Source organism: Lygodium microphyllum, chromosome 16 (assembly GCF_053477565.2).
Source record: "Lygodium microphyllum isolate KBCC chromosome 16, Lygodium_microphyllum_v1.1.10, whole genome shotgun sequence".
NCBI classification, from domain to species: domain Eukaryota; kingdom Viridiplantae; phylum Streptophyta; class Polypodiopsida; order Schizaeales; family Lygodiaceae; genus Lygodium; species Lygodium microphyllum.
Genome location: NC_141150.1, coordinates 134,847,890 through 134,857,482, shown reverse-complemented (window position 1 = coordinate 134,857,482; position 9,593 = coordinate 134,847,890). Strand labels below are relative to the sequence as shown.

Below are 9,593 nucleotides of genomic sequence, written 5' to 3'. Positions count from 1 at the left end.
TTAAAATTTTCATCCCTATTTTTTAAGACTAGCATTTTTAAACCAATCTTATAAATATCATATGAAAGCTTTGTTTGAGTAAATTATAAAAACTGTACTAAAATCCTCATACAAGTTCTATGCAGAGATATATGCAAAGAATCATGTTATCTTACTGGTTATAATTATCTATTCTAACAAATCTAACCCACACTTCAAGACATTAATCCTTTCTATATGCAAGACTAACCTTGAAATACTCAGATTAAAACAACACTCCCCTTGCCTTAACCTAAACCTTCAAAAAATGACATAAATTAGCCATCATGGTTATTTATGATCCTAAGGGATCCCTGCAGTGTCCACAAAGGCTCACGTCAATCTTTCAAAATGCCACAAATTAGCCACCATGTTTATAGCCATACAAGAAATAACATTGTGTGACCAACTGCATCATGGGTTAAGCAGAAGGCAAACAGCTCCCATTCATTTGAATCAGCAGTATAATCATCTTTTTGGATAGCTTTTACAACTAGTGTCAAAATTTGGGAGTGAACAAGAATAGAAGTTCATAATAATACCGTTTGACTGCCCCAAGGCTGATAGATCAGTACTGTTCAACTGGTTGATTAGGCTGCAATAGACCTCTAGGTGCCTGTCAACAACTATTTTTCCTTTCTGCAGGAGATCTTTGCCAAGGTCATAGTTTTTCCTTTCCGCAGGAGATCTTCTTTGCCAAGGTAGATCAAGCAAGATATCTGTCATCACAGGGCGCTCTGATATGTAGCAAGACTTCATGTTCATGCCAGAAGTGCCGATCACCGTAACCCCAATAACAGCATCTCCACAAATAAAGTAGTAAACTTAAAATTTGTCCACCAGTGGAACTAGAATGGGCACCACTACCGGATGGATCCATTTAAGATTGATGCTACTTTGCAAACACCAGCACTAGTAGTAAATGCTGCATCCTTATAAAGTGCAACCAAATTCTCTCCTGTATGAAGGTCCACTTGTACAGTCTCCCATATCTTTTTCTTTGGGTTCAACATCTCATCTGGCTCACCATCAAAGCCTGGGAATGTTACTCTCTCCCCCACGACGGCACCCTCAGGAGGAGTAACGAGCTCAACCTACACAATTGCAAGGAATTTCAACAAACAGAAAACCCAGAAGAAGAGAGATTCCACATATAACATCTCATTACCATGGTGTGATCAGCATCTGAGGCAGCGAGAACCATTGCTTCAGATTTAATTCCCCTCATCGTAGCAGGCTTAAGATTGCAAAGCACACATACTCTTTGACCCTACATTACACAGCCCAAGGAACTTGTCAGCCTTGCTATTCCACCTGCAATTATTCACCTGCTATCTCATCACTATGCAAGGCTGATCACTTCTACTGAGTAATGAGATATTATAACACTGCCCCAACACTGCAAGCCTAGAAGGGAAACCATGCTACAAGCCTAGCACCCAGTTACTCAAAATGAGAAATGACATGGGCCCTATCACAATATATGGCCATGTTTCAAAGAAATCCTGCAGCATGTAGTCCTGTTTTACATATTGCTGTCCATGTAATTTCCTACAGGCAAATAAGCACATCTGGAGATACACATGCCTTCTGTAACTATCCCCGCCCTATACACACCTAGGTGGATCAATAATGATTGATACTGTGTACGTTCACCTTAAAGTAGTCTAATGAGAAGGTCCCATTACCTGCATTCCTTCCAGTGGAATGTACTTCACCAGACCACTAACAATGGTTCTAGGGGTGGGTTCTCCCACATCAATCTCCTCCACATACAAAGAGTCTGCATCAGGATGCTTCTGTACTTTTGTGATAACACCAACACGAATGTCAAGTCTTGATACATCTACAGGTAACTCCTTTGGAGAAACCTTTGGAGCAGCTTTCTTCTTGGAATCTGACGGCTTCTCAGTTGATCCTTTCCCAATCTTCACACCGTTGGCCCCTGCAATACAGATTCAAGGTGTAGACTAGCCTTTTCAACATGAAATGATACTTGCCCTTTTGTGAAAACCAGAAAACAAATATGAAAAGGGTCATTCGGAAGAAAGAGCTATAAAACGGAGAACATAAGACGGGAGAAATTTAAGCAGGTCATCTGTTGTAGAACCTCAAATGCCCGAAAAGCTACAAAAACTAAAGAGACATATAAAGGTACACATGAGCCTCCTATCATGACAACAGAAAACTATGGGTGAGCTACCACTTCTCTAGTAAGGACGTAAAAAGGAGTACCGAACAGCTTGAACATAGTTTTAGGGGTATGTAAAAACACATGTATGGTCTGCACCTAAGGGCCATGATTATTGGCATGGACATACAGTATGGAGATTGGACTATTTACCCACAATTGACCAGGGAAATCAGCTGTCTCTTTCCTCTGCTGCTGAATGTGCATTGAATCACCTCTCCACTTCTCACGGTTTCATATTGAAGGAAAAACTCTAGCTGTTTCCAGGAAAAGATAGCCATCAACATGGGTCCCTCTGCCTGTGTACCACAGCTTGTCATGAAGAATCGAACCAAATCTCTCATGAATTGGAAGAAATTCTGATCATGGCTGTTCACTCTGCTGCAATGCATAAGAACCCCTATGTCTGCTTGTGTAGAAGAAAACTCTGATTCTAATAAGCAGCAATCAGCCTAACATCAATTCAACCCAGGTTTATCTCTGAATTTCAAATTAGTTCCATTCCAGAGGTTGTCCTAAGAGATGCTGCCATGTCATCCGGTCCACAAATTTCAATTTCAGAAATCTGCCCCAAAAATTGTTCATGCAGTTCAGAAATCATACGCTACCATCATCAAATTGAATCAACTTCTGCCATGTGGCAGAAACTGCCAGTCAGTTATATTCTTGCCATGTCACTTTGCAGCGACATCAGAAAAGAAATTTGTTCGTGAATTGCTGTCCAATACTTGCACAAAGTTTGAGATGGCTTTCTTTAAACAGTTTCTTCCTGGGAACAAAATGGATCAGAATTAGAAATATGAGGTGCTTCTTCTTCAGAGGGGTATGTTCAAATTACCAGGAATTTGTACATAGACCAGAAGACATGATTGTTTTTGGAATATTTTGAGCTAGTCTCAAAGAAAAGATGGACAAAAGAAGGAATTAGAAAAGGCAGTGCACTTTGAAAGGTCCAATTCTGTAGAATTGGCACACTCTGATTGCCCATCTGTTTGTGGTTGGACACTGGATGGAAACTTCAAAGTGGATATTCATATTATAAAACAAAGCTCAAAATAGACTCACCATCCTGGGAACCGAATTGCTCAGCCAGTAAGGGCATTTGGTGATATTTGAAGATGTTCTGCATGAGTTCACAATATGTATTGCAATGAACTTCTTTTTAACAGGAAAGAATGAGTCTATAGACTGATTCAGTCATTGATGGCTTAAACACCACCATTTTGTTGAGCTAAAAAATGTAATATAAACCAAGTAGCTCTTAAAGACAGCCCTAAAACAGGTAAATTATCTTAAGTTTCATTACATGGTGCACGGTCCTAGAGACAGTTTTGTGTCCCATAAGCCAAAGCCTAATTTGGGAGGATCCACTCATCTATAAATAAACCGGCTGCTCACCACTCAGCCATATCCCTCATCTTGCAAGTTTCAACCATCAGCTCTCCTAGTGCCTGTCCAGCCATCATGACTGCTGCCACATCATCAACAGTCCCCCCAATGCCCTTTGCCCACTCTTGCTGCCTACTCCAGATATTGCTGACCTTGCCCATCCTAATAACTGCATTTACAGTCCGTCCACTAGTAATACATGTTGCAGCTTGCATTTACTGAAAGGCAGGCCCAGTTAGCATCATCCTCACCTTCCTCTAGAGTCTGCTGTCACTCAGCTTCCTACAGCCTCCAATGATCAGCTGCCATCATCTTCAACCGGTTACATTGTTGCATTAACCAGTTCCAGCCCCAGAGACTGCTGCACTTTGGTTTTCAGCTTGCTGCCCTTCCACTTTCAACATCATGACTGGTGGTTACAACACTTGGGTTCCATCTCCAATATGTCACACTCTAACTACTCCCTCAGCCTGCTCCCACGAGAGCCACTAGTTGTACGACAACTATACCCTTGAGCATCTTGTACACTTCTTTGTTTGACAGCATTTGTTCATTTACTTTAAAGTTCTCTTTCTTCTCTGTTTGTGTTTTTGCATTTTGTGTTTTGCGTTTTTGTTTGAATTCTCTTTGTACACTCAATGTTTTATTTTGCAAACCCTAGCATATCTCCTCACAATATCAAAGCCGGTGCTCTTCTAAAGAGTTACCTAAGGCCACCATGGATTGCTTGGTTTGTTCATTATATGTCACATGCTAACTGAAGATGGCTCAAACCACTCCATCTTCAGATCCTCTCATGATTTCTCCAACTACTCCTTCAATGAAGGCTTTGTTGAGGCATTTTGATCTTGATTTGGAGAACAACACTCCACCTGCTAACTTTTCTAGGGATCGTTCACAAAGGCCTAGCTCTTCTTCGTCTCATATTTCTTCACAAGGTGCATCTCCATCGGAGCACTCTACTTGCGAGGCTGATCACCTCTCAGTTGAGGAAAGACTATCCACTCAAGACACGGCCAGAAGTTCAAACTCTTCACAATCAAAGTGTTGTGGCAAGTTCTTACAATCCATTTTTGTGTGAGTGTAATTATGTCTACATTGCTTCTTTAGTTATGCAAAGACCGCCAACTGTTGTTGAGCTAAAAATTCATTACCCACTGATTAACTCTTTAAAACAACCCCCAAACAATAAATTACCAAAAGTTTCATTCAACGGGGAGTGGTTCTAGAGAGTTTCTACGTTCCACATGCAAAACCCTAATTTGGGAGGATCCTTCCACGACTATAAATAGACAGCTGCCCACCATTCAGCCCCATCCTTGTCTTGCAAGTTTGGGCCATTAGGTCTCTTCACCTAGCTATCTAGCCCCCAGTGATTGGTGCTATGTGGTCTTGTGTGTCTTGTGCGGTCATCTCTTGCCTCTGAACCTCAGTCTAACTCAAACAAGGACACTTGGAGCTCTAACATTGTCTTTATCTATCATTGTATGTATTTTAGACACTTTAGATGGAGGGCACATTAGTGAATTTCTTTTTGTGCACTTTTGGCTACTTTTTGGGGGGTTCATCACATTTAGGGTTTTTCTTATTTTCACCTATATATAAGCGGCCTGCCCTCCCACTTTCAATATCCATTATCCATCATTGATCCTTCATGATCTGCCAGCCCTGCTTATTCTCTCATTCCCTTGCTACCGTCTGGCACCCACAATAACACATAGACCCATGAGTCAAGGCTGATTGTGGCGGCGCACCTTCAACCATTGGAGTCACATTGTTCCTTCCTTCTCTTGCATTCTCTTTGTCTCCTTCTCTCCATGTTCACTTTCCTCTTTCCATTACGCATTCTCACATGGTATCAAAGCCACGTGTGGGAGCTAGATATCTAGAAGAGGAGCATGCGGTCCGCGACAAAACTTGCCAAGCGTCATTCCCACATGTTGCAAACCTTACACTTGGAGTCAAATAGGGTAGGACGGCCTGTTTCCAACTGTTTTTAGGCTGTGTTTACCATGGCAGATTTAACTTTTGCTGCTATGCGGGCTCTACCAAGCTAGGCAGCACCATTACTGCACCCAACCAGTATCAAACAGGTTAGGCAGTCATTCTATTGGCCGGGCAACACCAAAACAGACCTACGTTTTCTACAAGCAGTCTCCCACCACACATGCTGCAAAACCAGGCCCTACATTACTTCCATTTTTGTGCGGCAATCCCTATATCTCTACATTTTGTGTAGGTAGGTCATCGGTCCTCTTGGCCAGCACATTTGCAAGCTGGGCAGTACCTATTCTCAATTAGGCGGCCTATTTACCAGGGTGACTGCTTTTTGATGTTGGGCAACCTCCATTGCAGGCCCACATCAGAGCAGATTTTCATTTACGACAAGTACTAGTTTTTCGAGTACTCCTGGTCCTTGACTAACCCTTATTGGCTAAGTTTTTTGGTTGAAGACTTGTTTTCCTCTGCATTTATTGTTTCCTTTCTCTACCTAGCATTGTGTGTTCCCTTCAGCATCAAATATCCCCCATCTACCTTGCCCCAATCAATCTTCTATACCGTGGCCCAACGGACCGCAATTATCCTGAGGACACCTCTTATTGCCCACCTTTATTCTAGTGGCTGCATCTTCTTTGTTTTCTTGCAAGTATTTCTTGAAGGAAACATGTATGCTATGTGTTTCAAGATCATTAAGACTGACCGGCATCTTATTACTCTTTGCCGCTATATTCTTCCGACACTTGTAGTCCCCGATCAGCATTGATGGCATCTCTTGAGCAGGTGTCAATGCTACCCTCACTCTCCGCATCCGACAAGTTGGATGGGATGAACTACCCTCTATACTCGTGCTGCATGGAGTGCCCCCTTGATGAATGTGACCTTTGGGATTTTGTTACAATCCCTATATCCCAACCGACCATGGGTCCTCATGATGATGTGACTATGGATTCAACAGCTTTACGTGATCAACTGTATGCGAGAGCCTGCTCTTCTCTCCTTTTGAGTTGTACAAATTTTGTGCTCATGCATGTTAGACATTTGCGCACTACTATAGAGGTTTGGAGAAGATTGGTGTCTCTCTTTCACATCCAAACATTTAGGCATCGCCAATCTCTTGACTTGAAGCTACGAGAGCTCTTTGTCACAGATTCCCCTACGATGAGGGATCACATCCACAAGATGGAAGAGATTCAACATGAGCTTTCATTCCTTGGTATAGACATTTCTTCGGAGAACCTAACTATGACACTTTTCTCACATCTTCCGTCATTGAGATATGATGATTTTTACACCAATCTTCTCACTTACTATAGTTAGGAGACTCTTACTTGGGAGGAGCTAGACCCATTACTACTTGAGCAAGATGCACATCACAATGAGCTAGATTCTTGCGGAGCCCGTGTCACTGGTGATACGTCTTGCAATTGCTTTCCTTATTTACATATATAAATATTTTATTTCTCTTTTTTTCTTTAGTTGCTGTTGCTTTTTACCCCCACAAGTCTCTTGGATTAAGCCGGGATCTTTACATGGCTAGAAGAGGCAGCCATTGGCACAAATTGGACTAATGGTTTGTCTGAGCCTTTGGACTAATGGTTTGTCTGAGCCTTAGGACCGGCTCCATATTGAATGGGCACTGAAGAATAGAATGCCAGTGGTTTGGGACTGTGTGCTTAGCTACTGGAGATGGTGCAAGACAATGAGCCTAGCCAACACAAAAGATACACATGTAAGAATGCTCACGGAATAAAATTCACCGTAACTGAGCCACATTACACTTTTTGATAAGGTTGCAATGATAAAAGTTGCTCAGAATAACTTGAAAATTGCAAGGGTCACCATGCCTAAAATTTAGGGAGTTACTATTTTTGGACCCCAAAATCTGTTCGCATCATTATCTTCGTTTTTGCACAAGAATTAATTCATTGGTCGGTGCAAAGCCCAAATTTTGCACCAATCATAAAGAACTTTAGACCGGAAGGTTTAAACGAGAAAATTGTTACATGTATGCCATGTGGCACTAATTCCAAAGAGAGAGAGAGAGAGAGAGAAAGAGTATTTTTTTTTAAACGTAATAGGCATAAGGGGCAAATCTGAGAATGAAGTTTTGAGGAGCTAAGGGCAGATGGCTGGAAGAACATCAGCTATGGAGAGTACTTCTTCGACTCTAACTCATGTACGGAGGTAGAGCTTGCTCTCTCTAGTCAACTCTCTCTCTATTCTCAGAGGAAATGCTCTGCATGATGGGCTGATTCCATCAAAGGTACAGTTCTATGTTTTTTTTGCCTTTTTGCAAAGGCAAGAGCCTCACTACCCAGGTTCAGGAGCAACTGTTGGCTTCTGCAATGCAGGAACTAAAGAAAGTAATGACCATGCCACACAGGAACAAGGTTTTTCAGCTCTGATTTAGTGCTATTTGTGGGATTGTTTTAATGCTGGAATGATGCTTTCCTAAAAGGGATGTTGTTCTTGACATGCTGGACAGTAAGAACAGTGAATTCAGAGATTTGCAGACTGCAATTCTGCACACGAATCATTGAGTTTTGGTCACAAAAAATGCTCTCCTAAAAGGGATGATGTTCTAGACATGCTGGACAGTAAGAACAGTGAATTCAGAGATCTACAGACTGCAATTCTGCACACGAATCATTGACTTTTGGTCACAAAAGATGCTTTCCTAAAAGGGATGTTGTTCTAAACATGCTGGACAGTAAGAACAGTGAATTCAAAGATCTGGACACTAAGAACAGCGAATTCAGAGACTTACAAACTGCAATTCTGCACATGAATCATTGAGTTTTGGTCACAGAAAATGCTTTCCTAAAAGGGATGTTGATCTGGTTATGCTGAACTGTCATTATGCAACTGGGATTTACTCAAAAAAGATGAAAACCAACTGTTCACAGGTTAAGTATTTTGGAAAATTTCGTTTTTGTAACTTCCCATCTTTTAATTGATAAAGAAATACTGAGAGGGGCGCCAGTCTTCAAGGCCAATCTGGTGTTGAGCGAGGGAGTGAGGTCTCTATGTTTGTGTGTGTGAGAGAAACGACCAGGTATTAATTGAAGGAACTACTGCTTTATGTGAGCCATAGATTGGTTTCAACCCGTAAACATGGCCGAGCTTATGTGGTTTGATCTACAAGCACAAGACAAGCCACGCAGAACAAAGGGAAGAGAAAGAAGTTGAAATCATCTTCCGATTTTGATATAGCTGTGGGGAAGCAGACAGGATATCCCACATATCCTCATTGTGGGAAGACCTCGCACCTAGAGGAGAATTGCTAGAGGATATACCCTCACCTTCGTCCAAGAGCAAAGGGTGGATCTACAGCGAAGCCTTCGTCTACCTCTACTTCATCACCCGCTATTTCCACCGAGTCAATGTTCCTAAACATATCCTCATTGTGGGAAGACCTCACACCTAGAGGAGAATTGCTAGCGGATATACCCTCACCTTCGTCCGAGAACAAAGGGTGGATCTACATCGAAGCCCTTGTCTACCTCTACTTCATCAACCGCTATTTCCACCGAGTCAATGTTCCTCAACATATCCTTTTTGTGGAAAGACCTCACACCTGGAGGAGAATTGCTAGAGGATATACCCTCACCTTCGTTTGAGAGCGAAGGGTGGATCTACATCGAAGCCTTCGTCTATCTCTACTTCATCACATGCTATTTCCACCAAGTCAACGTTTCTACACATTTATCAAGTGGAGAAGCATTCTTTCATTGTCTCTTCCTCTGACTAGCCTTGGCTCATTCCTAGTGGTTCCTTCAATCTTATGACTCCCCAAGGTGATTTGCTACAGGTTCTCCATTCATCTAAGGGTATCGTCACTAGTGGTGACATGTCTTCGGTGCCTCTTAGTGATATTGGCATCTTGCCTCTATTGTCTAACTGTCCATCAAGCTTCATTTGAGAGGCCTATATGTTCTTGACTTGGTCTTCCCTCTCCTCTCGGTTTATGGCCTTCCTAGACTCAAGACCTGCG

At 42.1% G+C, this 9,593-nt stretch overlaps 1 protein-coding gene across 2 annotated transcripts in view; it reads right to left on the bottom strand.

Moving 5' to 3' along the window:
• Positions 1-379: 379 nt before the first annotated feature.
• Positions 380-9,593, bottom strand: part of LOC148023467 (methionine-tRNA ligase, putative / methionyl-tRNA synthetase, putative / MetRS) — a 73,479-nt gene continuing 64,265 nt past the window's right edge. For both annotated transcript variants that reach the window (XM_087696440.1, XM_087696441.1), the window contains exons 15-17: positions 1,707-1,963; positions 1,187-1,288; positions 380-1,112 (exon numbers count right to left, since the gene is read on the bottom strand). In XM_087696440.1, the coding sequence (XP_087552566.1) occupies positions 882-1,112; positions 1,187-1,288; positions 1,707-1,963 (590 nt within the window). In that variant the 3' untranslated portion in view covers positions 380-881. The remainder of the gene's footprint in view (positions 1,113-1,186; positions 1,289-1,706; positions 1,964-9,593) is intronic.